We start from the raw sequence: 15,988 nt of genomic DNA, 5'->3' as shown, positions 1-15,988 counted from the left end.
AAAGAGAAAAATTCCTCTGCCAGCTGCTAAACTGCATGATTACACAGTATAAAGCCATCTACACCCCAGCCAGAGCATCAGCTGAACATATCCTTCCCTGTTGCTATGTATAAAAGTTGAATCAAACCATTTTTGGTATTTTCTGTTATCCTGAATGCCAATTCTAATGGCACAATTGCATTATGCCACTGAAGAGGATCTCCTTCTGTATGTGTGAGTGTGTACATGCAGGTGGGAAAGACAAAAAAATGTTAACAAGTGTCCTTTTAAAACTTGACTGGTTTTATGCGTGTTGCCTGCAGCGATGTGTAATAACAAGGCAGTTCTTCAACTCAGGGGTCCTTGTTTGATCACAGCAACAGGAGTGGATTTACTTTCCTTATCTGTAAGCAAGCAGCATGGACTCTCTTTAATCAGAAAGGACAATTTACTAAGGCCCTTTTTGATGTCTCCACTGTATCATTTTGTTTAGGAGGTCAGAATTTACACCATATGTGTATGTGTGTATTTATAAATATTAAATGTAAAATTGCATAGAAAGACCGTCTTTATATACATATATGTATGTCTGTCTATCTGTCTATGCATCTAAGCTCGTCCCTTTTCTGCATAAACAATTATTTTCAAACAGTGTAAAAATCAGCCATTTTTTCCATTAAAATAATTATTCAGTATTGCTGTATCAACTCTTAGCCAAAGGATACTTCAGTGTGCTTTGTGAATGTTCCCTACACAGACTCTTAATAATAAGAAGATGAAGATATGGACTAATATGTGTCATTTTCATACATATATCCAGAGGGAAAGGAAAGCATATGACTTTTCTTGTGCCAGATCATTCAGTGCTCTTCCTGGAAGAAGTATGCCTCCTGTCAGACACCTGCTCTAACTTTCATGAGATGTCTTCCCCAGTGCTTAATTTACTGCTAAAGAAATGTTTTTATGGCTTTAATTTTCTCTGTGGTGATGTATAACCCTAGAGATCAGGTGGAGGAAATGAAATTTTTTCCCTTATTCATCATCATCAGAATTGTTTAAAGACTTCTGTAGAATACCCTATGTGTGCTTTTACATGAAGACCCATCATGACTGTAGACACTTGTGATGATATATAGAATGTAACTTGACCTCCAGACACTAGGTTCAGTTTTCAAAACGATGTGGGAAATAGACTTCAGACAAGCTGAGGAGATTTCAGAATTTGGCTTCATTTCTAATGAATAGAAATTAAAATTTTTTAAATGTCCCCTAAAAGAAAAATGTGGAAAAAACCCACAACAAACCAAAACAACTGTGCATGGAAGAGAGCTTTTTGTTTTGTTTTGGACCTTTAAACTGTACAATATACTGCTATCTGAACATCATCTTGATAAAAAAGAAAATGAAAAAAAAAAATAAGCCAGAAGTTTTATGTGAAATGAAAAATCAGAGTGTTTTGTTCTAAGAGTGTCAAGACATTTGGGACTTTGCCAGCATTTTACCAGATTTTTCTCCTAAAAGAACTTTAAGGGAAATCAGTGTGACCTGTGAAGCATTTTCATTTTACTAGAATGGTATTTTTAGATGGAAATTTTCCTATCAAATACTTTTTTGACCACTTCTTTCTCAGCCACTTGTAATTAAGAAGCCTACAGCTTGTGTTCTGAACAGTAACTTGTAATATTGAAACCCTGAGACACAACCATTAGAGCTGACCAGGATAATTCTCTTCTACTTGTTCAGAGGATGGCTCTTTTTCAAGTCTGATGGTTTCTGTTTTTCAAGGGTCTCAAGTCAAATACTTTCTTCCTGCTAATTTTGTACAAAGTGTAAATTATCACTAAATCTGACTCCAATCTCCATTATTTTCTCTACTGCATTATCATCCCACTGGTTTTGACAAAGTAACTCTAACTTTAAGTGTTAATATAAATGTCAAATTGTTTCTTGTATTTATGAAATACCAACCTACATTTTCTTACATAACAGATTTAGTGAGAGGCAAAGCATAAATTTTTCCATATATTGTCAATGTCTTTCTAACCATTGTTCTTTATTGACACTTTTGGTTAGTGTTACTAGTATCGTATCAATCAAAGGTAAATATAATACATTGATTTTATTTTTCTTTTATTTTAGAGCTTTGGGTAATGAAACATCATATCATATAGCAGACTAGTAAATCAATATAAGCAAGGCAATTTATTAAGTTGATAGAATATGCATATTCAGGTGCATCCTAGTCCAATACATCTGTTTATCTACATGTTTGGTTCTAGGTTTCACTTTGTTTGATGGAAGGTACTTAAATTTCCCAATTTTCCATAACTTTCTCCCATAAGCACATTGTCTTCCTGTTAGTGCATATTAAAAGAATGAGGTTTATGGGAACTGGCTTATGTGGTTGTCACCCATCCCTCAAGAAAGTTCTGTGTTCACAGTTCTGCTGCTGACAGACGGAGAACACAGAGATGTATTGTTTTTCTGCCAGGTAGGATCAAGGTTTACCAGTTTCAGTAAATGGGGTAAGAACTTCCCTTCTCCCACCACTGGTGCCCTCTGCTCAAGCTGTAGATTTTACATTTTACATTCACAACACTGATTTGATTAACAGGGATATATCATATCTCCCTCAACATGCATAGTCATGTGTATCCCTTCAAGTGAAAAAGGAACATCTGTGGGTCTACTATTGGTTTCTCAGAAATAAAAAACAGGGTTAAAGGAGGGAGAGAAATGAAGGTCAGGAGAAATGAAAAACTAAAATAATTTTAGCCATTTCGTAAATCTATGTTTGCTTTCTGTCTGCTTGGAGGGCTAGATATAGCACACCTGTTCTTATTGGGGTCTGTGTCTTAACTGCAATATAAGTAATATGAAACTTTTGGAAATTATGCTTCTGAAATCATTTGTCAGCTTCTGTAAAATAAAGCATTTTATCATCAGTGACAAGAGCTACAAATTTAAGTGATAAGTGTGCTATGAAGTTTAAGTTCATTGTATAGTTGTAGTTATGGGATAGTAGGGTGTCAGGGTTGTGACTGTGTGGACACTCAGTACACTTAGGCGTTAATTCACTGGTGGTCCAGCAACCCCTCAATTTGTCACCTATATGGATGAGATAATGGATCAGCCTGAGAGAAGGTGGCAACAATTAGAAGCAGCATTAACTCATTGCTGTAGAATCTTTCTGGGTGGGAATTTTGATCGCACACAGCGATTCCACCAAGCAGCTCCTAGAAAAGCTGACCAGTACAACTTGTGTGCTTTGGTATAGTGACAAATATTCTGAGTGGTCAATCTGACTGCTCCAGAGATTCTGATGGGAGGTTCCTGGTGCAGAAGTGACCAAACTGAACACAGATAAGACTCTTGTGGGTGGGCAATAGGAGGTACTTCTGCAGAGGTCTTTCTAGAACAGTCTTTCATAATCTGTTGAGATATTAATGAGATGTTTCATATGTAGTTTAAGATACTCAATAACAATGGATGATGCATGTGCTGGAGTGGTCACACACCGCAGCCCAGCTCGTATAGGAATTCAGCAGAACAACAGTTGTGGGAATCTCACCTGATCCAGCTGAAGATCACTGTAAGGACCCCTGTGATGGAGACTTACATGATCCTCTGGAGAGCAGCCAACTGGCCTATTCAGGAGATTGGATTCCCATACAAGTGTTACCTGATGCAAAGATCCCAATGAATTAGGGTTTGGTTGGTTGGTTGGGGGTTTTTAACAAACACTTTGAGGATATAAATGTTTGTGAAATAATTAACAAGCACAAGATAATGGGCATAATATAAGCTGCATGATATAACTCCTGATCCCTTCCTGTTTTGCTTTTTTTTTCTTTAATTATAAAATACAAATCTCTCTCTTTGTCATTTGTGTTCCTACACGTGAGAGTATTCTTCTGTTCGTATGCTTCAGTCATATCCCTAATTACCAGAAATTGTTATCTTTTAATCCTCTTTCTTTTTTTCAAAAAATGATAATGAGGTGTAAACACTGATGTATTAGCTCAAGCCATAACTATAATTGCATTTCCAACTACCAAATAACAGGAAATCTCCTATCTTAGAAAACAATCTCCAAAGTAGCAATGAAGAATCTCCTTGGTCAGTGAGTTTGAAGCTGGAATAAAATTTATATGTTAGGTGACCAATATGGGCATGCAGACGAATGGGCAGACACTGTGCTCTCAGAAACTGCATTCATCTTGGGATGCTGAGATTTATTCCTCTATTTCAAGCAGTCCTCTAGATCTTTGATGGAAGTAGGCAAGGTAGGCTAGTTCTGTCTACTAATGAAATACTGCTGGAGACTGCAAAACTTGTCTGTTTACTCTGGAATGGCTTTTTAGTATCTTAAAATTCTTGACAAGCAATTTGAATTTGATTCTGAATTGTGAAATGCTGTTTCAAATTAGGTTAAACGTAAAGGGTCTAATTTACCAACTGTTAGTGCTATTGTTGAACATTGCACATAGTTAACAAGCTTGTGAAATTACCTTAATACAAAACAAATACAAGCAACTTACTGTATATTAAAAAGCGTAAAATTCAATTGGTGCCTTTTGATATTAGATGGATTTAGTACACTGGAAGTGGATATTCACAAACTGTTCTCTGCATTTGAATAATGAATTGGCATGAACCTTATTTAATTACAGTGTTTGCTTTTCTCAAGTAATTTTCCTTTCTTTTGTTATAAAGGAAAAGTACATTTATAAAGTAATACACTTTAATTATAGGAGAAATCTGTTGACTGAAAAAAGCATTACACAGGAAACCTATTCATTTAAAAGGCTGATTTATTTAAATGTATTCAGCAGGGATATTGTCAAGAATGTTTAGTTTGTTTGGGGTTGTTGAGTTTGTAGGCTATTATACTTGGCTGGGTAAATCTAGAAGAACATCTTAGAGGACAGATGGACAAGGGACAGTGAAGGTCCAGTGTTGGGATCTAGCTTTGCAGAACATGATCAAATTGAACTGAAGCCTTTACATTTCCAAAACACTAGGCAGTTGTTTTTATCTGGCATTTGACTAGGTTTTTCTTTGTCATCACTTCTCCGTAAACTGAGAAGCGGAGAAATTAAGGCTACCTGTACGTGATACTTCACGAAATCCTGCAAACATACCTTAAGTGATATATGCTTTTTGATATAATATGTACACTTAGGTGCTCACCTGACACTTAGGAAAATTAGTTTCTCTATTTTGACACTGGGAAGCAAGAAACTATGAAGTATTTTACATTTACTCAGTCACTGAGGTGAGCAGCTCCAGTGCTGGCATGATTGGAAGCAGAGAGCTCTAGTGCAGTGCACAGCGGGGTTTCCTGAACCGAGTAAACCTCAGGGGGGATGAATGTCCCACCAGGAGCCGGCAGCTCACGCAACAGCGGCTGACGAGACCTATTGCCAAAGCGAGCAGCTCCAGTTTGCACAGCAGGGCATGAAGGAAGGGCACTGTAACTCTGAGAGCTCAAGCAGGGAGCAATGGTATCTACCCAGCAGCAGGCCTTGTCCTCTCTAAACTCTGCACCCGCCGCCACTGACGCAGCTTCCCAGGCAGAGCTCCGATGGAAGATGCTGCCGTCCGGGTGTCCGTCTGCAGGCCGTGCCCTGCTCTTACACCAGTGCAGGACGGCAGCAGTGAGCCCACCTGCGGGAGGTGTGCCCAGGGAGAGGAACTCCTCCGCTCAGTGACAGAGCTCGGGGAGGGGGTGAGGAGGGTGAGGAGTGTCAGGGAGTCGGGGAGGGAGACGGACTACTGGAACTGCACCCTGCCTTCCCTGGGACAGACCTGTCGGGCACACAGGACACAAGGTATGGAGGATTCCCTATCCTCTCCCCAGGCGGCAGAAGGTGGTGACTGAAGGGACAGGGGGCAATGGCGACAAGGTCCTGCCTGGTGCAGCAGGCGCGTCTCCTCCATGACCCCCCCACCTTCCCAGGTGCCCTTGCATTATAGGTACGAGGCTTTGCAAGTGGAACTGAACAATGATGAGAATGATGGTTCCTCTAGGTTGGAGGTGTCGCCAAGGTTAAGTCGGCCTATGCCCTGTGTCAAAACTGCTTCCATAAAGAAAAAAGGATGGGTCATTGTCATAGGAGACTCTCTTCTGAGGGAAACAGAAGGCCCAAAATGCCAACCAGACCCACTTCTTAGGGAAGTCTGCTGCCTCCCTGGGGACTGGGTTAAAGATGTGATGAGAAAACGTCCTACCCTGGTATGGCCCTCAGATTGTTATCCATTATTGCCTTTTTATGTAGGCAGTGATGAAGCTGCAATAAGAAGTCCAAGGGTAATCAAGAGAGTCTTCAGGGCCTTGGGACCACTGGTTAAGGGATGAGGAGCACAAGTAGCGTTCTCCTCTCTCCTTCCAGTTCCAGGGGATGATGAGGAAAGAAACAGGAAGACCCAGCAGATCAATACCTGGCTCTGTGACTGGTGTTACTGTCAGAATTTTGGGTTTTTTGATCACAGGTCAGTCTACATGACACCAGGCCTGCTGGAGACAGACGGAGTACACCTCTCTCAAAGGGAGAAAGGGTCTTTGCACAGGAGTTAGCAGGGCTCATTGAAAGTGCTTTAAACTAGATCTTGAAGGGGGAAAGGGATAAAACCAGGCTCGCTAGAGATAAGCCTGGGGGCAGCATGTCAAGTTTTGAGGGACAGTGTGCTAGCGAGGACCTTCAGTCTGCTCCATGATGTGCTGAGTACACTACAACACATTTGAAATGTCCCTGTACTAGTGCACGCAGCACCTTAGCCATCTCGGTTGAGGTAGGGGATGGAGATCCACGCAACAGCAAAGATCTAAGGGTTGTCAATGCATTAGAAACCACAGAAGCACCTAAGAACAGTCCCATAGGAATTAGGGCTTGTCCCCCAGAAAAGGTGGCAGGATCAATAGCCCAATTGAAGTGCACCTACACCAATGCATGCAGCATGGGCAACAAACAGGAGGAGCTGGAAGCCACTATGCAGCTGGAAAACTATGATATAGTTGCCATCAAAGAAGCATGGTGGGATGACTTGCACAACTGGAGTGCTGCAATGGATGGCTATAAGCTCTTCAGAAGGGATAGGCAAGGAAGGAGAGGCAGTGGGGTAGCCCTGTGTGTTAGGGAGTGTTTTGACTGTCTAGAGCTTGATGATGGTGATGAAAGGGTTGAGTCTTTATGGGTAAGAATCAGGGGAGAAGCAAACAAGACAGATATCATGGTGGGAGTCTGTTACAGACCACCCAACCAGGATGAAGAGACAGATGAAGTATTCTGTTAGCAGCTGGGAGAAGTCTCACAGTCACTAGCCCTTGTTCTCATGGGGGACTTCAACTTACCAGATGTCTGCTGGAATTAAAATACAGCAGAGAGGAAACAGCCTAGGAGGTTCCTGGAGTGTGTGGAAGATAGCTTCCTGACACAGTGGGTGAGTGAGCCAAATAGGGAAGGCACCCCACTGGACCTGTTGCTTGTGAACAGAGAAGGACTTCTGGGTGATGTGATGGTTTGAGGATGTCTTGGGCACAGCGATCATGAAATTGTAGTTTTCGATTCTCACAGAAATAAGGAATGGGATTAGCAGAACTGCTACCTTAGACTTGGTTGACAGAGTCCCTTGGGAGGCAGTCCTGAAGGACAAAGGAGTCCAGGAAGGCTGAACATTTTTTAAGAAGGAAATCTTAAAAGTGCAGGAGCAGGCCATCCCTATGTGCTGAAAGATGAGCTAGTGGGGAAGAAGACCGGCCTAGCTGAACATAGAGCTTTGGCTGGAATTCAGGAAAAAAAAAGGAGAGTTTATGACCCTTGGAAGCAGGGGTAGGTAACTCAGGAGGACTACAAGGATATTGTGAAGCTAACCAGGGAGAAAATTAGAAGGGCCAAAGCCCAACTAGAACTTAATCTGCCTGCTGCTCTAAAAGACAATTAAAAAATGTTTCAGTCTTTAATAGTAAGACCAACTGTTCTCAGGGTACCCAGCCCGCTGAGCTGGAAGACAGAGATGAGGAGCAGAATAAAGCCCCCATAATCCAAGGGGAAATGGTTAGTGACCTGCTACTCCACTTAGACACACACTTCTATGGGGCCGTTGGGATCCATCCAAGGGTACTGAGGGAGCTGGCAGAAGTGCTCACCAAACCACGTTCAATCATGTATCAGCAGTCCTGGCTAACCAGGGAGGTCCCAGTTGACTGGAAGTTAGCAAATGTGATGCCCAGCTACAAGAAGGGCCAGAAGGAGGATCTGGGGAACTACAGACCTGTCAGTCTGACCTTGGTGCCAGGGAAGGCTATGGAGCAGATCATGCTGAGTGCCATCACATGGCACGTATAGGACAACCAGGTGATCAGGCCCACATCATGGGTTTATGAAAGGCAGGTCCTGCTTGACTAACCTGATCTCCTTCTATGACAAGGTGATCTGCTTAGTGGGTGAGGGAAAGGCTGTGGATGTTGTCTACCTGGACTTTAGTAAAGCCTTTGACACTGTTTCCCACAGCATTCTTCTGGAGAAACTGGCTGCTCATAGCTTGGACAGGTGTACTCTTCACTGGGTAAAAAACTGGCTGGATGGCTGGGCCCAAAGAGTTGTGGTGAATGGGGTTAAACCCAGTTGGCGGTGGGTCACAAGTGGTGTTCCCCAGGGCTCAGTCTTGGGGCCAGTTCTGTTTAATATCTTTATCAATAATCTAGATGAGGGCATTGAGTGTACCCTCAGTAAGTTTGCAGATGACAGCAAGTTGGGCAGGAGTGTTGATCTGCTTGAGGGTAGGAAGGCTCTACAGAGGGATCTGGACAGGCTGGATCGATGGGCCGAGGCCAATTGTATGAGGTTTAACAAGGCCAAGTGTTGGGTCCTGCACTTGGGTCACAACAACCCCATGCAATGTTACAGGCTTGGGGAAGAGTGGCTGGAAAGCTGCCCGGCAGAGAAAGACCTGGGGGTGCTGGTGGACAGCCGGCTGAATATGAGCCAGCAGCGTGCCCAGGTGGCCAAGAAGGCCAATGGCATCCTCGCTTGTATCAGAAATAGTGTCGCCAGCAGGAACAGGGGAGTGATCATCCCCTTGTACTCGGCACTGGTGAGGCCGCACCTCGAATACTGTGTTCAGTTTTGGGCCCCTTGCTACAAGAAAGTCATTGAGGTGCTGGAGCGTGTCCAGAGAAGGGCAACGAAGCTGGTGAAGGGTCTAGAGCAGAAGTCTTATGAGGAGCGGCTGAGGGAACTGGGGTTGTTTCATCTGGAGAAAAGGAGGCTGAGGGGAGACCTTATCGCTCTCTGCAACCACCTGAAAGGGGGTTGTAGTGAGGTGGGTGTTGGTCTCTTTTGTCAGGTAGCAAGTGATAAGATGAGGAAATAGCCTCAAGTTGTGGCAGGGGAGGTTTAGTTTGTGTATTAGGAAAAATTTCTTCACCAAAAGGGTTGTCAAGCATTGGAACAGGCTTCCCAGGGAAGTGGTCGAGTGACCACCTCTGGAGGTATTTAAAAGACATGTAGATGTGGTGCTGAGGGCCGTGGTTTAGTGGTGGACTTGGCAGTGTTAAGTTAACGGTTGGACTTGATGATCTTAAAGGTCTTTTCCAAACTAAACAATTCTATGATTCTACTTTCAGTATTATACATTGTTTGATGCCTCACTTCTAGTTTGGGGAGCACAACAAAAGAACGTATTCTATAGGAGATTAGACAAGGTACAACCTTATTAACCTCCCTGTCTCCAGTGTTTCAAATCTAGCACTTACAGGACTAGTTTAGTGTCCAAAGTTGGTAAAACTTTTCCTTCTCTTTTTTTTTTTTTTTCCTTTTCTTTCATCTGGGATCAATACAGCTGATGTTATTTCAAATATCACAAGAAAAAAACAATTCTTAAAGCAAATCATTGCAGAGTCTGCAATTATCAGCATTATTTGCAGTTGTTTACTTGTTTCCCTGACTGTCTCTTTTTCCATCATGTCTCGGCTTTCTTGATCTATTTTGCCTCTGAGATGTTGGCACAATGGAAGTCATACTTTTCTCTGGTGGCAGTACTATTAGCTTCTGTGTTGTCATCCATCTTTGCTATCAGAGTACCTTTAGGTGGTAAGTATTGAATTGAACATTTATCAGGTATTCATTTGCTCCCAAAATTTTCAGCATTAGAAAAGGGCAAACGCCAGAGATACAGTCTACTGTTACAGACAGAGAGGGTCTTGAAAAAGGAAATCAGTGCATGTGTTTTACAAGTAGCATAGAAAAATCTGTCTGCCTACAAACTAATGAGATTAAAATAACAGTAGACCAAACTAATTAACTCAAAATGTCATGAGAATCTTTACAAAAGGAACTAATGTATACTTTTACAATGGATATTACAAGCCCGGGGCAGCCATCATGCTTTGTGCAAGCTGGGTTTGTCAGCTTCAGTATGAACTTTTGTTTTAATAGTTTTGTTTTAACCAGAAGTAAACTGTTATCTGTCCTCCTGATGCAAGAAACCCAGAGACCTGAGCTGTTTAATGGGTCATAGCCACTGGTTTTCTTGACTGCTAGTTTTATGGCAGTGTTTTTCCATAGAATAGCATGTACCATGTTTGTTACTGAACTTCATTTGTTAGTATTGTAGTCTGAATACCTGTTTCGGGCTATAACCTAGGAAATAGGGGACCACCTAAATAAATGCACAGAAGAAGAGGCAATTAAAAGAGCGAATGTGGAAGGTTTGCAATCTTCAGGCCATCCCAAAGGAAGACATTTCTTGACATTTCTCAGCTTACTGAACAGTGATGGATAAGCTGATTTAGCTGAAGCAGTTTATAATGGCATTATCTGACAGATGCCTGCCCTGCTGGGGTCCCTGCAGACGTGGATGAACAGACCTTAGTTCATATTAGCTTAAACTATCCCTGAGGTGGGCTTAATAATTGCTGTTACGTCTTGTTCTGCATGGTGTATGTGTGTGACAACTTTCAGAAGAAACAGTCCTGTGAGAGCAGTAATGTCTTTAAGTCACTGAATGATAGAATAGAATCATAGAATTGTTTAGGTTGGAAAAGACCCTTAAGATCATTGAGTGTAACTGTTAACCTAACACTGCCAAGTCCACCACTAAAACATGTCACTAAGTGCTGTGTCTACACATCTTTTAAATACCTCCTGGTATGGTCACTCAACCACTTCCCTGGGAAGCCTGTTCCAATTCCAGTACTGCACCATTTGCTAGTCAAACTTCTACCATCTTAAAGCATCTCCTTTTCCAAAATGAGGATCCAGGCTGAATTGTATAGAGTATGGCTGAAATGGTGGCAAAGGCTCTGCTCTTTCTGTTGATTCCAGAGGACCCTAGAGCTCTGAAACAATTAATCAGGAGGTGACTTGTGTCTGTTGATAAAGAAATAACCTAGTTCCCCATACATACACTCTTGCTATTCATGCATAAAAAAACCCCCACAGTGACATCAATCCTAGAGTTGTTTTTAGAGTAAATAAACAAATTCATGTTGGCATTTAAAATCTTCAGGTGACAGATTAGTAGGGCAATGACTCCAGGTGCCTGTTGCTTTTGCATGGCAGTGTCTCTGAAACTAATTGGTTTGGGACTTAATGTTAAAGAATCTTCAGAAATAGCTGACCTTTTTTGGATTCATACATACGTAATTTATTTCCTGAAAGCCTGAGTAAATCTGTAGGATTAATTGACAGAAATGTTTGAAAGAGGACGCAAAGCAGGTAAATTCTTCTCATTCCTGTGTCTACAAAAGAGAAAGTAAAATGGAGGTCCTTCTCAACAAAAGCAGATGCATTTCAAGCTCTCTGTTATAGGTAACAGTGCTGTCAAAAAAAAAAAAAAGAGAAGTCATGGCAGCATCCCTGAGAACATTGTCAGCAGTTTGAGGGAGGTGATCATTCCCCTCTCCTCAGCACTGGTGAGACACATCTGGAGTACTGTGTCCAGTTCTGTGCTCCCCTGTACAAGAGATGTATGGACTTACTGGAGCCAGTCCAGTAAAAGGCACCAACATACTCAGGGGCTAGAGCACATGATGCACAAGGAGAGCCCAAGAAAACTGGTCTTGTTCAGTCCAGAGAAGAGAATATTCAGGGGGAATCCAGTACCTAAAGGGGGCCTACAAGAAAGCTGGAGAGGGACTTTTTACAAGGGCATGTAGTGGTAGGACAAGGGGTAATGGCTTTAAACTGAAAGAGGGTAGATTTGGATTAGATGTAAGAAAGAAGTTCTTCACTGTGAGGGTGGTGAGGCACTGGAACAGATTGCCCAGAGAGGTTGTGGATGCCCCCTCCCTGGAAGTGCTCAAGATCAGGTTGGATGGGGCTTTGAGCAACCTGGTCTAGTGGAAGGTGTCCCTGCCCATGGCAGGGGGGTTGGACTAGATGACCTTCAAAGGTCCCTTCCAACCCAAACCATTCTACATGATTCTACAATTCTATGAATGTGACTGTCATTTACAACTATCCGATTAAAGAACAAAGAGAAGATGAAGCCATATTCTTCTTGATGGTGCATGGCAATAGGATGAGAGGCAACACAGACAAATTGAAACCTGGGAAATTCTGACTTTGATACAAGGAAAAAAAAATTACTATGAAGGTGGTAATGGAGCATGTTGCCCAGAGAGGTGGTGGAATCTACCTCTTCAGAGATGTTTAAGACTCAGCAGGACACAACACTGAGGAACTTGATCTGATTAAACCTGTTTTAAGCAGGCAGTTGGACTAGATGATCTCCAGAGGTCCCTTCCAGCCTAAATCATTCTAAATTTCTACAACAATGACCAAGTTATGCTGCTAACATACAATGCTCAATGAAGTCTTTTTTTTTTTTTTTTTTTTTTTAAATAATGGTTCTTTCCCCATTCTATTTTTTGCCACCATGTAAATCTTTCCAAAGTGTACTCTCCTAAACCCTGTGCTTCAGTAAGTTGAACTATCTGGTCTCTAAGAATTTTTATTAATTCAGCTGAGGTCAAATTTGAAAAAGCACCATAAGAGAAGTGGGCAAACACTAAAGAATTTTAAACAGAGCTAACTGATAAAGACTTTAAACATATTTAATTCACATATTTTTTGAGCCCACCTGCAATTTAATTTTCTTATTACTTTTTATTTTTAGTTTTAAACAATAATCTATGCCAAGAGAGGCTGAAAATAAACCCATTAAAGTGTAGTCTTGCACAACAATACCATGTTATAGTATTGATATGAACTATGAAATTATCTCACATTTTTCCTTCTGCTTGTCAGTGTAGCATTTAAATGCAGGAGTAATTTTTGCTTAAAAAAATCAGCAATGGATTATAAAAGAGGACATTTTTTCATGACATTCTATATCAATCCACTTCCAATTTTCTGTTGTTTCCAGCAGCATTTCTTTATGCTCCCTTTTTCTATATTCCATGGTGAGAGTAAAATAGATTCATGCTGAGGCTGGAGGTTTTGAAACCTTCCAAGAACAACCAACTCCGTCAGTTATCATCAACCATTTCTCTGTGGGTCCAGATGAGCAGTCCCCTTTGTGTCTACCATATAATGCTAGCTAATATCTTGAAGATTTGCATGAGAAAGCTGAGGGAAAAATTTGAGCTTAAGCTAAGAGGCATGAAATACAGGCTTTAGGGAAACAAAGGGAGAAAAAAACAAAAGATGCACTGGTGTGTGGTTGGTGAATCTTCACTGTTGCTCCTGGAGATTCATAGTTATTGGGTTTGTCAGTGTCTGAAAAGGCAATCAGTACCTAGTTGGCATGTAGGCATTGTATTCTTATCTCATCAATGATAAGCAGTGGACTAAGTTGCAAGTTGTTCATGTTTCTCCATAGCCATGCAACAGTGAGAGTCCTATCCTGGTGTCTTTGTGCAGCCTGTATGCTGTAAAAAGCACACCTAGATGTATTCTCAATTTACCTAGTGTTTCATAGAGTTCAAGGAGCACCTACGTGGCTTTCTGACTGCTCTGTTTTCATAACCCTTTCTTCTCCTGCAATACAGATAACTTAATCCTGTTTGGGGGAACAGCAACTAGATACAATCATTGATTGCAAGTGCTCACACACCTTTCTACTGCAACATTGGATAAAAACTGTAAAATGCATACAGAGACCTCAGAAATATGAGCTGTTACTGATAGTTGTCATACTACTTCTTCCAACTATCCATGAAATCCTGGACACAAACCCACAGTTTAATAAATAGTTTTAATTTAAATCTGAGCAGTGCAAATTTCAAATACGAGTAATTTATACAAGCAGTGGTTTTTGACAGAAGTGAAAACTTTTGATTTATGGCACCCTAATGCAAACTCAGCTTATGTTCTAAGTGTAAATGTGTTGTTTGGGAAATTTCTGTATTAAACATGCTGTGATCTCTCCAATTACATCTCCTCCCACAAGAGATATACTAATCCAGACATTGATCCTGGAGTACAGAGTGGCTCATATTTGTTGATAGCATAGCAATGCCATCTGTATTTTTTTCCCTAATACACATAACAAAGCATACCACAATACCATCGAGCTACAACTTTTGCACAAGGGGATAACAGGATACAAGGAAAAAGGAAAGTGAATGTAGCCATCTTTATAGTCCTTTGCATTCCTCCTCCTATAGCAGAGAGGGTGTGTTTTGCACAGCACTATCTACATTATGGGGAGACTTTGGCTTCACAGTGGGACATGTGTGAAGGACAGAGACAGACTGCTCTGTTGGAGTGTTTGGACTGAAGGTCCTTGTACCCGTGACAGCATTGCTGGGACCTAATGGTTTTGGTATGATTTGGGCAAAATGTACATGTAGAATGAGATACTATTATGATTACACATCTAGCTAGTTAGGTGGCTAGGAAGTAGGGACGGTTAAAATCTCTCTTTAGTGCCAGCTGCTTGATTAGAAATGAAAGGCTGCCCACAACTGGATTTTTGTGGAAACCTCTAGGACAAATGGAGACCATGAATTTTAATCTCTGCTTTTTATTTTCTTGATACTTTTGTTACACAGGGAAGCTTTTATGTCCCATCTGAAAACTGCATGCAGCATGCATACAAATGGCATAAGGACCTCTGTCTTCTGCTCTTGAATGCTCAAAGAGGACTTCATATGTACTACACCCTCATAATGAAGGAGATTCCTGATTTACCACAGCTGAAGCTGGGTAAGTGAACAGACATTTAAAATCACTGATTATTTTACAGTGCTACATTTTCAATACACATTTTAGTCCCAAAACTCCTGGGCTGTTTAGAGATTTTGGAGGATTTTTGTTGTGTTTTCTGCTTAATGTTTGTTCTGGCACGCTGTAAAGGTGACTGCCTTCTCATCTTATGCAAATCCTTTTATAGAATGTGGCCTGATGTGTAGATGGATAAAATGTTTTGACAAATTTCTCAAAATACTTGCCTTTCATTGATTTTTGGCCTCAGTTGCTTTTTGAAGACTTGAACTTCCAGTTCTGACTTGCCATGAAATCTGGGGAAGACTAGCATATTTTTTTTTCTCTTGAACAAATTTTTTTAAAAAATGAAAAGAAAAATCTGAAAGGTGATATGAGTGTTTTTGAAACATACTCCCTCATTTACAATTTGCAATGTATTTCTTCCCTGCCAATTACATAATTACAACTTGTTCTTTAAAATGATACTGCTTTTCTTCCTAATTCAATTGTTTAATAGATTTTCTGGGTTTGGTGGAGACTTTTTTTGGCTGGTCAGGCCTGCTAGGTCCAATGTGCAAGCAACTGGCTGGCTGGATTTGCGGGATGGAGCTCTGTAATTTGTGTTTAGTCATTTTTGTAATGGGAGCATGAACTCCTGTGAAAATGAGGTGCATCCCTGACTAATTCCAGCTCTCCCACCTGTTTCTTGGAATTCAGGGAATGTGGCTCATGATGTCACATCTATGTGTTTGTGTCTTTGTATTTCTGTATACGGGTTTTGAAGTTACCAGTTTGTTATGTTGCTGAGATAATTATATTAGGAGAGTTGATTGCATTGGCCAGCAGATTTAAAA

The 15,988-nt window shown here is 41.2% G+C and overlaps 1 protein-coding gene across 1 annotated transcript in view; it reads left to right on the top strand.

Moving 5' to 3' along the window:
- The window catches only part of FAM135B (family with sequence similarity 135 member B), a 212,262-nt gene that overhangs the window by 168,492 nt on the left and 27,782 nt on the right, over positions 1-15,988 (top strand). The window contains exon 8 of the mRNA XM_052788410.1: positions 14,981-15,134. Within this exon, the coding sequence (XP_052644370.1) occupies positions 14,981-15,134 (154 nt within the window). The remainder of the gene's footprint in view (positions 1-14,980; positions 15,135-15,988) is intronic.

Source organism: Harpia harpyja, chromosome 5 (assembly GCF_026419915.1).
Source record: "Harpia harpyja isolate bHarHar1 chromosome 5, bHarHar1 primary haplotype, whole genome shotgun sequence".
Classification (NCBI taxonomy): domain Eukaryota; kingdom Metazoa; phylum Chordata; class Aves; order Accipitriformes; family Accipitridae; genus Harpia; species Harpia harpyja.
This window is presented reverse-complemented; position numbering and strand designations above follow the sequence as displayed.